The sequence below is a fragment of the Aspergillus japonicus genome, assembly GCF_003184785.1.
Source record: "Aspergillus japonicus CBS 114.51 unplaced genomic scaffold BO86scaffold_3, whole genome shotgun sequence".
In the NCBI taxonomy this organism is placed as follows: domain Eukaryota; kingdom Fungi; phylum Ascomycota; class Eurotiomycetes; order Eurotiales; family Aspergillaceae; genus Aspergillus; species Aspergillus japonicus.
The window spans coordinates 1,104,257-1,120,301 of record NW_020291640.1 but is presented as its reverse complement, the minus strand read 5'-3'; the positions used below and the strand labels follow the sequence as shown (position 1 = coordinate 1,120,301).

Below are 16,045 nucleotides of genomic sequence, written 5' to 3'. Positions count from 1 at the left end.
ATCAGCAACATCACGGAGTCTGATGGGGGCCAATGAAATAAGAATAACAGTCAACTAAGACTCTCAGGTGGATGTCTATTGTCACGAATGGTTTAAGACATCAACTCCGTGGGTGGACAGTACGCGTATGTTTCCCCGGACTTCATACTCGTGTGCTGATCTGCATTTTTAAAGTTATCAGATCAGATCTCCATTCAATGCTTACAAAACTTTACGTTTACCCATAGCAAGCAGCTTGACTGAAAGCTGATTTCGCAACCATATACTCAATTACCTTACAATTCCACATGCACCTCGATTTTAATTCAGTGTTGAAACCCCGAAATTGTTCATAACGAATCGTATCTAGAATTTATGCTCGTCTAAACGAACTTCAAAGATGACCGCCCAAAGATAGATGCCAAAATTAAAAAAAAAAGCTAAATGTATGAAAACAAAGAAAAATAACTCCAATCGTCATAACTCAGACCCGAAGCTCGGCTCCTGCGGCTTTCCGCAGCCGATTCATCACCGCCGCGGCCAGGTCACCTTGCTGATCAGGCACCCCCTCGACATAAATGACATCCACCTCTACTTCATCCATCGCCCGCAACGCCGAAAACAATCCCTGGGCGATCGACTTGATGTCCGGGCCGAGATGGCAGTCGAAGGTCTGTTTTGTCACCACACACCCCTTGATCTTATCCTCAACGGGGACAGGGAACGAGACCAGATTTTCCATTAAGCTCTCGACAGACTTCACGCCGTTCTGAATCTCCTCCTCTGAGACCAGTCCCATGCCTTGCTTCCAGTTGCGCGTACGCACCACCCCGATGCTATGCGCGCCAACCGCTGAGTCCTCCAGGTCCTTGCGGATGTGGTTTCGGATGCCCTCGTCGGCGGATTCGGGCTCGAAAAGGACCACCCGAGCCTTGGGGGAGTAGTGTCGGTACTTCATGCCCGGCGCACGGGGCACCTCCTTCACATCGAGCGTGCCATCGTGGTATCCGACCTGCACATTCTCCCACCCTGGACATTGTCGCAACTCCTCGATGCCGATACCACCAGGACGAAGGATCGCCGGGGGATCAGAGAGCCCGTCGATGACTGTGCTTTCCACTCCAACTCCACAGGGGCCCCCGTCGAGGATGAGCTCGATGCGGCCTTGCAAATCATGGTGTACGTGCTCTGCGGCTGTCGGGGAAGGTTTCGTGGAGGCGTTGGCCGAAGGAGCCGCGAGTGGTCGGTCTGTGACATGAATCAACAAACGTGCCAGCGGCGACGATGGCATCCGCACGCCGAAGGTAGTGAGGTTCGAGGTGACTTCGTTCGCAAGGGGGGATCCGGAAGGGTTCGGAACGAGGATTGTGAGAGGACCGGGCCAGAAGCGGGAGATGACCGAGTCGTAGATGGCGGGGAGCTTGTTCTGAGCGGTGCTCGTGACCCGCGTGGGACTGTGATGGACGGGATTGAGGATGCGCTCCAGCATTCCAAGGGAATCCACGTGGATAATTAACGGGTTGTCGGATGGCCTCTGCTTGGCCTTGTAGATCCCCTGCACGGCGTCACTGCGAGTAGCATCGGCGCCTAATCCATACACTGTCTCCGTGGGAAATGCGACCGGGATGTCGCTCGTCTGCAGGAGCTGTGCGGCTTCTTCGATCGCAGCCGCTTCAGGGGTGTTGTTGTTGCATTCATCGGCCCACCATTGCGCGAGTGATCGCTCACCAGGACCTTCCTTGTTGAGTCGGCGAACCGACACGATCCGCGTGTCTAGCTTGGGTGGCATAGTGGCTGTAAGGGAAGAAGAAGAAGACGACGACGAAGCGAACCGGACAAAGCTGCGCGGGAATCCGCCAGCAAGAAGACGAGAGAGGAACAACACCACTTTGAATCGACAAGGGGGATATCAATTGATATCCGAGACCATAAGGGAGAAAGAACAGGCTAGTCGCGGGGTTGGGTCAATATGGTCGACAAAAATTCTCCAAGTGGGGGGAAAGAGTCACAAGCGTGCGAAATTATTCGTTCACTCTTTCACATATGTCAGATTGGATCCAATTTCTCCTGGCTCTTTTCCCCACTGGACTGATTCGGCCCGAGGGACTGTTTGGCTGGTAAGGGAACAGCGCAGTCAAATGTCATTTCTCGAGTCATCGAGAGAGACTTTCGCGCCAAAAAAACTCGCGATGACGTCGGCTGCCTGGTGACTAAGCGCAGGCATCCAGGCCTGGTCCGGTTTCTCCCTATTCTAATCAGCCAACATGCAGTCAGTCTAGTCTGATATTCGATTATTCTGATATCATCTTGCTCTAGTCCAGCCTTATAATATTGTCTTTTAATTTGCCACAAAGTGGGACTTGAGTCCGGCAATGCTTGTTTCTCTGTATGGGCACGTCATTGGTGTTACAACAAGATGAGCCAAGGACTAGGCGGCACATCGATATCAGCTGCAATATAAACGAATCATCTATGCAACATAAGGAACGGATATCACGGAACTCGATAGATAATGGCATTGAGTGACAGGAAAGCGCTTTTTGAGCATGTCAAAAGAATAGAGAAAGTCGCAGTAATAAGAAAATGTCCAGGGATTGATCTATAACAGAGTTTGGGCTTAGTCACTATGGAGTGCACGGTTCTAGTTTCGTATCTGTGCGCATGGAGACCATGTCATCAGAGTACTTCATCGTCCCTGAGGGGAATTGAATGGTCGGGAATTAATCGATCAAAACCTATTTCTTCTTTCCTCCTTTACCTCCTTTGTTCCCGCCGCCGCCGCCACCACCACCTTTCCCTTTGCCCTTATCACCTCCGCTGGCTCCTGCACCAGTCATGATGCGTACCTTACCCACAGGGACTGAGTTAATGATCTCAGTATCCTTCCACCCCTTGATCAACTCGCCTTCACGCTCGCGGAGCTTCTCGGCTGCTGCCCGGTTAATGCCAGCGTCCTCGGCATGCTCCTTCTTGACCTTGCCAGTCGTCGTTTCGGCGACCCATCGTCCAATGATCTCCTTGACAGCCTTCCCCTTCTTCACAGTACCGGGCTGCAATTTGATCTTGTACTTGTACCGGCCCAGGGCAGCCCAGGGAGCGCACACCGGGATGGCCGCGAGGATGTCATCGTCAGGATGAGGCGTTCCGATCATGGCAGGAATCCACTCGAGATCCGCAGCTTCCGCGGCGGCCGTCTCCTCGTCGTAGTCATCAGCACCCCCTTCGAAGAGAGCCTGTCGTTTGCGCTCGGCCTCCGCTGCGCGCTCATGCTGGGCTCTGCGACGCTTCTTCTGGGCCTCAGCTTCCTGCTCACGCTTGGCTTTGGCTTCCGCCTCTGCAGCGGACTTGGCGGCTTTCTCGCTGTTCACGCCCAGCAAGCGGAGTGCCAGCTCCCGCTCGTCTTCGTCCTGATCTGCATACTTGGCCGCGGCCTTCTTTGCCTTGCCCTTCTTGCCCCGAGCGGAGCCCGCCTGCTTGGTGTTCGTAATTTTGGCCGGTGCGCCGTTCGACCCCGGTTTCTTTGAGCTCTCTTCGGCTTCCTTGGGTGTACTATCCTGGGAGTCGAGTGGCTGTCCTTTCCTGAGAAGACGACGCTCTCGAGCGGAGAGTTGTCGCTTGCCCTGATCTTGAGTGGAGGTTAAGCTTTCTTCCGGCAGAGTCTCATCCGCAGCTGTCTTCTCCGTCTGAGGAGACTGCTCCTCCTGCTCCCCCTCTTCCTCGGCATTTTCGTCATCCGACGGGCTGTCGTTAGCATCATTAGAGTTGCCGGCTTCCGCGTGAGCTGGCTCAGACAGTCCCCGTTGTAGCGGGTTTCTCTCCGTAATAGCCTTATCTTCCTCAGCTTCTTCATCCGACTCCGAGACCTGCTCCTGCTCCTGCTCCTCTGGTTCATCAGGGCTGCCAGGTTTATCAGCTTCCACCGTCTCGGATTTCTTCTCAAAAGGCTCTTTGCTTTCCGCTACTACTACAGGAGCACCGCCCTCCTCGGCGATCGGCTCCGCAGCCGTAGGTTCGTCGAACTGGCGTAGCTTGTGGTTCCGTAGACTTTCTTTGCTAACCTGGAACATGACTGCAAATCCCAGGACAAGCTGGGATGGGGCCAGGAAATTCTTCTCGCCCTTGATGACAAACTCGCCAGTAGGGACAAGACCACCCACCTCAGCGGTCTTGGAGACTTGGCTGGCATTGACCCAGTAAGCGGACATGATTGCCTTGGAATCCCAAGCACTCGATGTAGCAACACATAGGTTGCCAGCTTGAGAGAGTGTGCTGGGAGGAATAGGCGCGTTAGGCGTGCCCGCTCTGTTCTTGACGATCATCGGCGTAGCACCTTGAAGGTCCGCATGCACGAAGACATCGCCTTTCTTGAGGTACCGCCGGTATAGCATCTCGCTCTGCATAGCATCACGGCCACTAGTCCTAGTCAGAATAGATAGTTCAAGATATCTGGTTCTGAAACACTTACCCGAGAACCAGGTATCCCTCAGAAGAGACGAAGAAGAGGAATTTCTCGAACCAGAAAAGCTTTCTAGCCGGGCGGAGAACCTGCTTCTCTTGCTTCAGGTTCCTTTTGAGGTCCTGCGTGACTTTCTTCTCGTGGCTCTTGAGCGCCTTGGCAGAGGACTGCGTCGTCCGCTGTTCTTTCACAGCGGCCTGTTTCTTCTGCTCGTAGTACTGGGTCGCATTCGCCCATGGGGAGAGCCCAAGATCGATGTCAACCACCAATACATCGGCCCTCTTTTCAAAATTCTCATCGTCCTCCCTCTCATCCTCCGACTCGGACTCGTCTTCGTCATCCGAAAAAAGCTCCTCGCCTTCACCTTGCTCCTCATCTCCAGCCTCTCCCAGCACCAACGTAATCGTGTTCTCGTGAAGCTTGAGAGGCAACTTGATAATCCTCGCAACGGGGTTACCTCGGCTCTGTTCCATTTCAATCAGACGCGCGATTTCGACCCAGTCCATTCCTTGCGCAATCAGACCATTGACAGCATCCATGGCCTCCTGCACCCGGTAGACATTATCTTCGATAGCGGCCGCCTTCCGGATATGCAACCCCTGGACCTCCTGCAGGGCACCAATCCGCTTCGCATGCTCCTGCCGGACCGCATCCAGCTTTCTCTTCGCGGCCTCCTCGCGCTCCGTGAGCCGCGACTCCAGCTTCTGCGACTCGATGGAAGAGAAATACTCATCGACGGTCTTGTTGAAGTTCTCAAACTCCAAGATCGTGACGCCGGGCTTGCCCTCGAACTGGCGCGGCTTAAACGGGTGAAAGTCCTCATACAGGAGCGCCGGTGGCTTCTTGCCGGATGCCTCCTCGTTGTCCTCCTTCTCCTCCGCAGCCCCCTTAGCCTTCGGCCTCGTATCCTCCTTCGCAACAATATACCCAGGATGCCCCTGCCCGACCGACAAGTTGTCCGTCTCCGCCTTAGCCACCTCCAACACCTCCACCACCCTCGTCAACAAGTCTCCATCATCGCTCAGAACCTCCTCCAACGGCGTCGCCGGATCCAACCCCTTCACCGCAAACGCATGATCCAGCAACAGCGGCGGGTACTCGGGGAAACCCTGCGACAGCGCCTTCCGCAGCACATCCGTGTTCTTCTTCTTAGATTTCTTCGGCGCAGCATTACTGCCCCCTTCGGCCGCAAACAAATCCCTAGCCTTCTGGACTGTCTCCCGCACCCGCTGCGGCGTGATGTCCGGTACCCCGTGGTAATTCTGCTTATTGTCAACCGTGTACTTCAAGCCGACGCGCGTCTCCTCCTCCTGCCCGTCGCCGGCCGCGACCTGCCGGAACAGCGCGAGGATGGTGTGCTCCCGGTCGGTGAGGATGATGTTGCCGCCCGCAAAGAACTCGAGGAACATGTGGTACTGGCCGTCGCTGAAGGCGAAGTCGATGACGCGGTCCGTGCCGAGCTGCTGGACCGAGGTGACGCGCCGCGACTTTAGGAACTTGCGCATGCGCGTGACGAAGGGCGACGGCGCTGAGGCCGTCGCGCGCGAGTACTGCGTCACATGGCAGCGGAAGCCGGAGTCGACGACGAGCTGTTTGCGGTGGTCGGGTTTGGCGAGTTTGAAGAGAAAGATTCTCTGTGGGACAAAAGGGTAAGATTGGGACTGAAGCTGGGATCCTAGGACTGAGTCAAGAGGGAATCTTACCGAGGAGAGGTCGTAGATGTTCGACACTCGGAGGTTGACGAGTTCCGAGGCAAGTTCCTGGGTGATGACCTGTACAGGTACAGTACATCGGTCAGATACGTGGGAGCTGATCGGGGGAAAGAGAGGATGCACAATCAACAAAACAGACAGACCTTGACATCCAACGAAGAGAATCTCTGCTTCATCTTGGGGTATAGGTGTATTGATTGGTTCCCCCAAAATTTGTTTGATTAGTGTTGCGCTGAGGGAGGGGGGAAAGAAAGCGATTCGACAAAGTCCAAAGAGTGCTGCTGAAAATTGTCCCTCTTGGACGGCGGAGAAGCGGGCGTGACGTATGCGGGGCTGGTTCTCGCCTATGGTTTGTATCGCTTTTCCATAGTCTTCGAACGCTATCTTCTCGATGAACTCCGCACGTGCGCATACTAATCAAGGTCTTAACACTATATCTTAAATAGGACAACTATACCATATGCAAATGAAGCATTTTATTCTATTTTGATGAATTTGGCCAGTAATTTGTCTGCACTCAGCTCCCATTGCCGCGACCGAGCGCTCAATTCTCACTCACGTGAAAAGAACACTTATCTATAATAAGTCAAATCCCCCCAGAACAGAGGTTTCCATCAAAAACGAAGATATCTCTTTTGAAAAGAAAGGTTGTAAGAAAAAAAGTATCATGCGGATCAATACAACGCCAGGACCAGCCAGAGAACATAAACAAGACACATTAGAAAAACGAAGACGACAGAATCCCACGTCCTCATGCATGAGAATCAAAACACCGGTATAATCTCTTGTCTCCCCCAGTTTTACATCTGCCGCAGACCCTCCGCCAGACGCCGCTTGCCCAGCTCCCACGCATTGAGCAGACCTTGTTCCGACAAATCGATGCTCTTCAGGTTAGGCGCATCGGGGGCGGGAGCGCGGCTCACGCGCGAGGCAATCAGAACGGGATCCGTTTCGAGGATGATGCCGTCGTCGATGATCTCGTCGATGGCCAGGGCGACCAGGTCGTAGTTCTCGACGATTGTGCGCTTGTCGGTTGCACCCCTGCACATAGGGAAAAGTATCGGGTTAGTCACCGCATTGGCCCGCGGGAATAATGCCTGAAGAGAAAAACGTACTTGAATAAGATTCCAAGAGCATCCCGCAGAGACAGAACAACGTTGTAGAGCAAGACTTCGTTCTCGTCGGCGCTGCCAACCACGTAGAGCATCACGTCGCTCTCCATCTTGAAAACCACGATCCGGTTGTCGTAGAGGATCACATCGCTGGTCTGCTTGTTCGTCTTCTCGAGGAGACCCTGCTCGAATGCCTTCTGCTCCTTCACGGTGGGATAGGGGTTCGCTCCGGGGTAATCGGTCGAGTTGGGGGCAGCGCCGGCCGGGGGGTGAGGAGGGGAGTAGTACTTGGCGAAGATGCGGGACCCGTCGTCGGCCGACATGAGAAGGACGGCATTGACAGAGAAAAGAGACAGAGAGCCAGGCATGGTGGGCGAATGGACCAGAGAACGACTGAATTAGAGGATGGGGTGAGTGGTGACTGCTCCGATAGGACTTACACCTCCGTACTATTTACAAGCTGGCCGCAATCCGGCCGCCGCGTCAATGTTTCTCCGGACTACACTATACAATGAAGCGAGGAATGTAGTGATTCAAGGCCAAGATATAAGAATTATGCCAACGGTCACTTCGGCTCAAGAACAGTTTCAGCTCCATTTTCCATTTTCCTGTTACATACAAAATGTTCTCCGAGACCCTCCTTACAGATTTCAGGACTTGACTATGTTGATGAAATCTGGTTAGAATGCTAAGGCACCTCTAATGATCCGCAATTTGCACTTTGTAACCTCACTTGTCCTTCGACGTCCTGCCGAAAAGCCATCAATTGTAAAGCTGAAGAGGATTCCCGGATAGCCAGCGAATGTATGCTTCGCACCACCCAGAAGGAGGGCCAGGTATGGAAGCCCATTTGAGGCCACTTGGCAAACGAAAGATAAGGCTACCTCCGGAAGCTCAGTAGAACTTCACTGTCTTGAATCGGATGCTTGTCTGGCCGATCGTCCGGCCCTGGCTAGTGCTTTCGAACTTTAGTACGCCTTCTTCTGCACCGAAAATCACTTTGGTCTCGTAATCGAGCCTGTACTTGAGCTTTCCGTCAATGACTTTCGTCTCGAAACGGGATAGATCCGTATTGGTAAAATCTGTTATGATCTCGCCAACCGGGTAGATGCCTGGAGAGTGAGGATATTGTTAGTCAATGGATGACCAATTGTGAGAGGTGCACAGCCAGAATATAAGTTGCCAAGGCCTCGTCTGCAGCCACCGCGTGATAGTGCCGCTGAGATCTGAGTGTAACACAAATACAGCTTGTATACTGATCTCAACGGCCGGTGCAAATCTGAAGTCTCAAATTGTTCATGTATAAGGGTAAATACTGTGACTCAACTTACCTTCAAAGCTTCGTGTCTGAACGTTTGTTCTGTCGCATGCATACAAAGTCTGGGAGGACTGCAGACGCTGCGACGCGTCATAAATTGCACAAATTGGCACCGTATGAGTATAATTGGGCTTGTACTCTCCCCCCTGTACAACGAATGGATTAGCCTGCTTTCTCCTCTGCCGGATATCCATGGAAATCATGACCACGGCCTATGAACAACTGAAATGAACGAATAGAATGAACCTCGCTGAGGCTCGAGCCGAACTCATATGCTTCCTTGCTACGCTTCGTTCCTGTCCGGCAGATAACCTTCACTGTGGCTGCGGGCCTCACAAGCTTTGTTGGCCTGGAAATGATCATGTTGACTCACCTTCGATATCATCCATTTCATGGAACGGGCAGTGTATTTCAAGCCAGTCCATTCGTCGATGTAAGCATCGGACTCATCATCAACCCCTTTTACAAAAGGCATGCCCAGTTTGAAACCGTAATGCCTACGACACCTTCTTGTAGTAGGTTGGAGGCCTTGAAGACCCCGGAGCGCTGCACCCTGAACAATGGCCGCCTGTCTGCAAGCGTGTCAACACTGATACTATTCTGCGAGATCGGATATACTTACGCGTAATTGGGAACGGTGATCGTGATCTTTCCGTTGGATCCGAAGGCCTTCACCATTTCTTGATGAAGATACTCTGAATCGCCAAACCCACCAACCAAGATGATTCGCTAGGTTTCCGAGGTCAGAAGGAATATTAAATCGAGAGAACGAATTGATTGCCCAGGAACCTACATTTAGAACGTCTTTCCCGGCCTCTACCTTGGCATCGTCTATCTGCTGCCGTACCAGACTCAGGACCTTGTCGACAACCGGGTTGAACATGGCGTGCAAATCATTCCTAGGTTGAGTATCAGCTATTCGGCGAACTTCCCAAACAGGATGGAAGTGCATGACAGATATGTCATACTCATCAATTGTAACGAGGCGTTCCTCTTCATCGTAATGCGCCGGATCAGGCCGACAGGGCTTCATCTTGAGAGGAAGCTCAAAGCTAGTCTGAGGGGTCTGGCCAAAGCCTCGTTTCACTATTTCGAACTTGTTCATGAAGCTGCTGCCAGGCCCAGTGTATCTTGGAGACAAGTTTTCGAAAGCAGACCCGAACCTCTGGAACATAAGCCGGTAGAAACTGCGATCGATGGCGCTTGATCCGAATTTGCATCCTAATACGTTCTCAGCTTGTGTCGGAATACAGATATGTCATGACCTACCAATTCCCGCGCAAAGCTCCTCGAAAGTGAGTACAGGTGAGGTTTGAGTGACCAGGAATGTTGTAAGGTCCTGAGGGCTCAGTGAGACACGTATACTATCTAGTAACGAACTGATAGAGCTTACCACCGTGCCACCACCGCAGTCGCAGACTAGAACACCGTCTCCAGGCTAACGGGATCAAAAACGTGATTATCAGCAAATATAAAACGTGGGCCGTCAAGATGATGGGAAACCTGCCTTCACTGAGCCCCCCATGCTGCAAGTGGTGTATTTGTGTAGTGCCGTAACCGCGGCCGCTTCTGGCTCGCTGATGAGGAAGATTCTGTCTTCAGGACGAGAAGCGCTTGGTCCGAACCCTGCACGTAAAGCAGCAGTTCGTGTTGCATCCATGGCCTTGTCGGATTAGATAGCCGGCACCGTGAACCAAAACTCAATCGGTGTGATGCGAAGCGCTTGCTCTGTGATCTGCTTGGCAAGGGTCTTGAGAGTAAACTGGTAAACCTGGGTGAGGTAGTCGGCGACCACATCGATGGCAGTACGTCCAGGTGGCAACTGAAGGATGCCAGTCTGGGAAGCATATTCCAGAGTAGAATCATCGTATTGAGTCCATAGCGTATCGCTGTCTAACAGGAGCTTGGTCCACGAGTACGCGGTCATGCCGGGTTGAACTTCATAGCCCCATTTTGGAACCGCAGGTGGCAGATCTCCATCTGGGTACGCAATGCGGGAGGGAGCCTTGAAGACGATTTCGGTTTCTTTGGTTGGACCAGGCCAGTTGCAGATATGTTTGATATCTCTGAGATCCGGGCTGGTGCTACTCACATAGCTCACGCCTTGGGAAAGAGCCTGTTAGCCATGATACAAGACCACACAGTAAAGTAGAAGGAGCGGAGACTATAGCTCAAGCCTTAGACGAACCCCAGTTGTTCTATTCCACAAACTGGAGCCGGGCTGTTTCTAAATCTCTTTCTGTTTGAGCCTGAGCTGTTCGCCTTGGGACTAGATTCACCAGTGTATGTAGTGCCATAATCGACTCCCACAATGATTCTGTGGGCCCCTTTCTCCTTCTTTATCGACATGGATGAGCTGTGCTTTCTTTTTTTGCTTGGAAAGTCTTGGGAAGACTGTTGACGGGACATGTGGCCAGACTGGTCGACTAGAGATACTCAAGGGTGCTGGTAATCATGGGATGAGGAACAACTGCAAGGTTGATTTAGAGTGAGGTGGAGAAGGAAAGAGGAAGGTGGGCATGGGCGTGGGTGTGGCTGTGGCTGATTTTATATGAGATCACGCTGATCCAAGCGGAAGGAAGTGAATAGATAGTCAGCTGGCTCAAGTCGAGCAAGTGTAGTCAAGATTCACTTCTACCTCACCAAGGCGATATGAAGCTTAGCTGTTTCGGGTATCTTCTTTCTCACCCTGGATCATGAAAAAGCTTACAGAGATCCTGGAGGTGTGCCTTCTCTTCCAATTCTATTTGGAGATATTGAATGGCTGCGAGAACTCAGATCGTTTCTAGGGACGACGGGCTTTCACGACGCAGGCACGATCATACTTTGCCAGCCAGTCAGACACACCGCTAGAACCAGGTAACAAGCACATGACAAACTCGGATCTGCTCTGTGAGGAAACTGAAGGGTTGGGCGAGAAAGGCCTCCCCGAAGACGACCTTGTGCAGCTAATAGAGCTCAGGAATAACATCGCAACAATGGGAATCAGCTTCTCCCACGACACCGGAAATCTCATGAGAGAGATCTATCAGCTCGAGTCCAAACTACAGCAGTCACAAGTAGGAAGAGACCAGGCTATACATGAGCGCGATGATCAACTCCGACGAGCCCAGGAACTTGAAGCCATAAACGGAGATCTCGGGCAGGAACTGTCGAACCTGGAGTCCAAATTCCGGTGTGCACAGGAAGCCGCACTTTTATCTCTCTCTCAGAGAAGATGTGTTTCCATGGAGGACAGCACGATCCGGGCCAAATTCGAGACACTGCAGGATCAGATCCGCTCGTGGGCCAGGAAGTACAGTGCCTCCGCTCTTGCCGATCTAGATCAAATCCCACGCGAAAGCAAGACCACAATTCTGCGCCTTCTAGGACCGATGTGTGCCACTTCTGACTGGGATATACTTCTTGAAAGATTGGCGGTTTCTCAGAACAGAATTCCGGCACTCCTGATGCAAGCGCTGCTAGCGAGGCATATAATGAGCGAAATGTTCAAGAACCCTTTTTTCGCTTTCGTCGGGTCAAGCGATCCCTGGCCCAGTGCTGCGCAACTAGGTCATATGTATGCCGTTATGAAAACTGGTAGCTCGAACCTCTCTTCAACTTGATCTGTGGGCCTGCTAATAGCGTCTCAGTGGATCAGGCGGAGGCCCATATGTGGCGCTCACACACGCTACAGATGTTCACCGATAGCTCTCATCCCAGCCTTGATTTGCGTGTTCAGAAATTGAGTCACTTTAGTCGCACAATGGCTGCGCGGTTTTTGAATTGTGGAGGCAGGCACATTCTACGCTCAATTAAGGATGAAGACGAAGAGCGCAGGCGCTTCAAAGACCTCGAAACTGTGTATCGAATGGCTGGCGACCTGGCATTGTCACTGTGGACAATCCGAACAGACATGCGTTGCCTCACCCTAAAGCATCTTCCAGAATTCCAGAGTTCAAACGGCCTGATGTGCACACACCGACTACACCAATTAGATGAGTATGACCAACGGCTGGATGGCCAGAATGTCATACTATGTGTTCAACCGGCCATCGTGGCATATGGAAATGAGAATGGAGAACACTACGATCAATCCAAGGTGTGGGCTAAGTCTGTTATGTTGATGGAGGAAGGCAGAGAAGACGATGAAGAGCTGTAGCTGAAGACAGAATATTGTAGAACTGTGTTCCTATCTACTCTATGGTACAAGAATTGAAGTGCCACAAGCACATCAGAAAGGGGTAAACAAGCAGGGCCTCGTAAAGCACGTCCATTCCACTCGCGATGGGGGATGTATATAAGCGCAATGTATGTAAGTATGTTCATCAAAACAATGAGGGGCATGAATCAATAATGGTGGGGCGAATCTCGTTGGCCACCCGAGTATACAATGGTGTTGAAAAAGCGAGGGACCTAAAAACAATTTCCCAAATAGCCAGGGCATTCATCACATCATTCCGGTTCAAAAGGGTGTGTGGGTCGTCTATCACATAACCAATAGCAGAGAAAAGTAAAACAAAGCATTTTCTCCTTCACAAAGCGGGTTTGGGTAGCGAAAAGCGCCAGACTTGCCATAAACGCAGGGCAGGCTGGGCCCATTACCAGCTCGAACACCATGATGATGATCAACACCAAAAGAATTGAGGTAAGGGCGGGAGACAGTAAAATGCTGACTTTCGGAGAAGTATCCCGCAAAGGTCATGCAGATAGAAGAACTGGAGAATAAGGCAAGCAAGCAGGTCGGAACTATCAATGAAGAAGATATACTGCTGTTTCCTCGTGCAATCGAGTTTTCGACATAATGATGAGGTAGGTTGTCGGGCCTGAGATTATCAGGGCATCAGCTCAATCAGATAGGGGATTGGCTTTCGCCGCTGGTAGGCGGGCGGTTGAACCAAGGGATCCAGCTTCCGCGGTTGGCCTTCTTCCGAGCAGCCTCCTCCTCCTCGGCTAATCTGGTGGTTTCGCTGACAAGGCGCAACGGACGCAGCTTGTTCTGCGTCATTACGGCGCCCGTGTAGTTGGTCATACCGTTGCTGGAGCGCGGGGAGCTGGAGGTAGCGCCAGTGGAAGCGGTCTCAGCGGCATGGTCGCTAGTAATACTGTCTGAGCTGCTCAAGCGACTATGCTCGGGTTGGCTTGAAAGCGAAGGCGCACGGCTAGCGCTCATGCTGGACATGTAGCTTGCGTTAGAGAAAGCGCTCTGGCGTGACCCGGGACCCATCAAGGTAGGGCTGATAGGGCCACCGGAGTTCCGGCCCCGATACATCTGTCCAACGACTGCTGCAACATTGACATCAGTTTGCTCGGACCTAGTCCGGCGGTGACCCCGAATAGACTGGGCACGCAGAGGGATGCTAGGGGCCGTCTCCGGGTTTTCGTGGGCGGTGGGCACACTGGTCGGAGGTGGCATATAGCTGGTGGGGCGTGACCGGGGCTGCGTCTGAGGACGAGGAACGTTGGAGTTCGGTCCGCCCGCGACAACCGATTTGGCCCGCTGGAGGAAAGTCTGCGAGGAAGGATCCTCTTTCTCCAGAGGAGTGGGAGGCAGATCCTTGTTGTGTCCGACAGGAAGTCGCTTGGCAGGCGGATCGTTCTCGTTCTTGTCGAGAATAGTCTCGAACCCGTCATGCTGCAGGAGGCGGCTGATGATCCGCTCGATGTAAAGAGTCAAGGCCTTGTTCTGGTCCTTGAGCGCCTTGACTTCAGCCTCGAGCTTGCGCGTGTTGTCCGTTTCAGCTCTTGCATCTACAGACTCAAGCTCATCAGCCAGCGAACCCAAACCGCTGCCAGCGTCCTTGGTCTCGTCTGCAGTGTCAGGGTGGACTTCACGCATGAAATCACCCTTTGTAAAATCGCCATTCAAGGTTCGCTCACTCAGAAGCAACTGGTAACTCTCATTGTCCTCCATCAAACGAGCGTTGGCCATGCGAGCTTCCAGAAGCTCCTTCTCGAGTTCCCGCTGTCGGCCGCCGCCTTGGTTCTCCATCTCCACAAGCTTGATCTGGGACTCAGCCAATTCGAGTCTAAGGGATTCGATCAGCTTATCCTTCTGCAGCAGCAAATTCGAGTTGTTTCGCGAGGGGCTTCGCTCAATCTGAGAGGAGGGCGCAAATTGGCCGTCAAGATCGGGAGACGACCGATTACGGAAACTCGCTATGAAAAGGTCAGGAAATGTCAAATGGAGCGAGAAAAGATCGGGAATGAATGCTTACATGAGCGAGACATGTTCTTGTCTGCATCGGAGTTGATCCGCTCTTTCTGAGCCAACGACTCCTTCAGGCGCTGAATCGTCGCCTGCATCTCCTCTTCCCGGCTTGCTTGTTGCTCCTTCTCCTGCAGCATGGCATTCCGCTCTTGTTCATGAGCCTGCTCCATATCGCGAATCTGGCGCACATGGTCCCGGATCTCGCCGTTGAGCGCATCGAGCTTGCTGTCCTTCTCGTGCGCCTGGTCTTCCAATTTGCCTTGCTCGCTAATTGCCTCGTCAAGTCGCATTTGGAGGACACCTAATTGCTTCTGATATTGTTCGGAGGCCGTTTCGGCCTTCTGCAGCTGTTCCTTCAGGTCATCAATAAGTGCCGCATTCTGGGCTCGTGCCTCCTCGTCGGAGGGGCTGGGTGAGATCTTGGGAGCACTTGACGTGCTTAGGTTGGAGCGACCCGGCTTCCGAGCTGCAGCGCGCGCAGAGACGGGCGTAGACGAGCGGAGGGAAGGAGAACGAGTGACTCCATTTGATGTCGTGCTAGGAGAGCGGGAATGGGTTCTAGAAGGTGTTCCATTGACTGTCTGATTTTCAGTAGTCGAAGGTTTGGTGGCACTGGCACTGCCCGGAATACTGGGCTTGCGAGGCGTCGCGGACATGTTGACCTATTCAACCGGACAATGGCAAATTGACCGAAAGCGACGGGTTGGGAGGCCAGAAATGCGAGGCAATTCAGATAAGGGGGAAGGTTAGGAGAAAAAAGTGCCTCTGCGGATTTGGAGGGAAAAGAGTGGTGCTGTGAAACAGCCGGGAAATTAATTTAAGGAATGGAAGGCCGAGTCACAGTTGTAGTAGCGGTCAAAACAGTGGGCGCACTAGGTAACTATCTCGGTGGGGGAAAGGGTCGGGTTCGAATGGCGGGCGGGCAACGGAGAGGGGGGGAGGAACTAAGCTAAGTAAGTAAAGTAAGTAGCCACCGTCGAGGGAGAAAGAGAGACGGTGCGGTGCGTTCAAGAACAAAACCACGCAAGGATGGAGAAAGAGGAAACCGTTGCGCGGATGTAAGCCGGGTGGATATAGGGGGGAAAGAAAGTTAGGGATTAGGTGCGATCAACATGGAGAGTGTTTGAGGAAAATAATGTGGGAGGAGGGGAGAGAGAAAGTAACAACTAATAATCAATCTGAGAATTGAGAATTGCATGCAATACAATCAATCTGTCTGTCTGCGGCTGTCTGGCCGTCTTTGGCCGTCTTGGTCTGTCTGTCTGGGGGATGGGATGG

General features: G+C 52.6%; 5 protein-coding genes across 5 annotated transcripts; 1 reads left to right on the top strand and 4 right to left on the bottom strand.

Annotated features, from left to right (window-relative positions):
- Positions 1-313: 313 nt before the first annotated feature.
- On the bottom strand, positions 314-6,413 carry BO86DRAFT_329815 (uncharacterized protein). The gene is made up of 6 exons (XM_025668693.1): positions 6,291-6,413; positions 6,139-6,207; positions 4,445-6,069; positions 3,956-4,392; positions 2,738-3,760; positions 314-1,866 (listed from the first exon to the last, which is right to left on the bottom strand). The coding sequence occupies exons 1-6, from the start codon at positions 6,321-6,323 to the stop codon at positions 464-466; spliced, it is 4,590 nt and encodes a 1,529-aa protein (XP_025532590.1). The 5' UTR covers positions 6,324-6,413; the 3' UTR covers positions 314-463.
- Positions 6,414-6,649: 236 nt separating this feature from the next.
- Positions 6,650-7,674, bottom strand: BO86DRAFT_406326 (coatomer subunit zeta). The gene is made up of 2 exons (XM_025674167.1): positions 7,263-7,674; positions 6,650-7,188 (listed from the first exon to the last, which is right to left on the bottom strand). The coding sequence occupies exons 1-2, from the start codon at positions 7,625-7,627 to the stop codon at positions 6,948-6,950; spliced, it is 606 nt and encodes a 201-aa protein (XP_025532589.1). The 5' UTR covers positions 7,628-7,674; the 3' UTR covers positions 6,650-6,947.
- Positions 7,675-8,153: 479 nt separating this feature from the next.
- Positions 8,154-10,926, bottom strand: BO86DRAFT_395310 (Hsp70 family protein; the record flags this gene model as incomplete). Its single annotated transcript, XM_025673302.1, has 10 exons — positions 8,154-8,371; positions 8,591-8,723; positions 8,951-9,149; positions 9,200-9,306; positions 9,371-9,476; positions 9,546-9,798; positions 9,847-9,916; positions 9,971-10,015; positions 10,265-10,680; positions 10,857-10,926. 10 exons carry the CDS (start codon positions 10,924-10,926, stop codon positions 8,154-8,156), a joined length of 1,617 nt encoding a protein of 538 aa, XP_025532588.1.
- A 761-nt stretch (positions 10,927-11,687) lies between these two features.
- Positions 11,688-12,691, top strand: BO86DRAFT_295237 (uncharacterized protein; the record flags this gene model as incomplete). Its single annotated transcript, XM_025667405.1, has 2 exons — positions 11,688-12,156; positions 12,210-12,691. Coding segments are annotated over 2 exons (951 nt in total), but the record flags the coding sequence as incomplete, so codon positions are not given.
- A 514-nt stretch (positions 12,692-13,205) lies between these two features.
- BO86DRAFT_116950 (uncharacterized protein) lies at positions 13,206-15,640 on the bottom strand. Its single transcript, XM_025665967.1, has 2 exons — positions 14,775-15,640; positions 13,206-14,715 (listed from the first exon to the last, which is right to left on the bottom strand). The coding sequence occupies exons 1-2, from the start codon at positions 15,421-15,423 to the stop codon at positions 13,409-13,411; spliced, it is 1,956 nt and encodes a 651-aa protein (XP_025532586.1). The 5' UTR covers positions 15,424-15,640; the 3' UTR covers positions 13,206-13,408.
- Positions 15,641-16,045: the final 405 nt, after the last annotated feature.

Bases quoted from the DNA above. Each gene is read 5' to 3' on its own strand.
- BO86DRAFT_329815 (XM_025668693.1), bottom strand. From the start codon at position 6,323: ATGAAGCAGAGATTCTCTTCGTTGGATGTCAAG. The intron at 6,208-6,290 runs GTCTGTCTGTTT...GTACCTGTACAG, and splicing joins TCTCTTCGTTGGATGTCAAG to GTCATCACCCAGGAACTTGC. The intron at 6,070-6,138 runs GTAAGATTCCCT...TTTGTCCCACAG, and splicing joins ACATCTACGACCTCTCCTCG to AGAATCTTTCTCTTCAAACT.
- BO86DRAFT_406326 (XM_025674167.1), bottom strand. From the start codon at position 7,627: ATGCCTGGCTCTCTGTCTCTTTTCTCTGTCAATGCCGTCCTTCTCATG. The intron at 7,189-7,262 runs GTACGTTTTTCT...CCCTATGTGCAG, and splicing joins GCTCTTGGAATCTTATTCAA to GGGTGCAACCGACAAGCGCA.
- BO86DRAFT_116950 (XM_025665967.1), bottom strand. From the start codon at position 15,423: ATGTCCGCGACGCCTCGCAAGCCCAGTATTCCGGGCAGTGCCAGTGCC. The intron at 14,716-14,774 runs GTAAGCATTCAT...ACCTTTTCATAG, and splicing joins CAAGAACATGTCTCGCTCAT to CGAGTTTCCGTAATCGGTCG.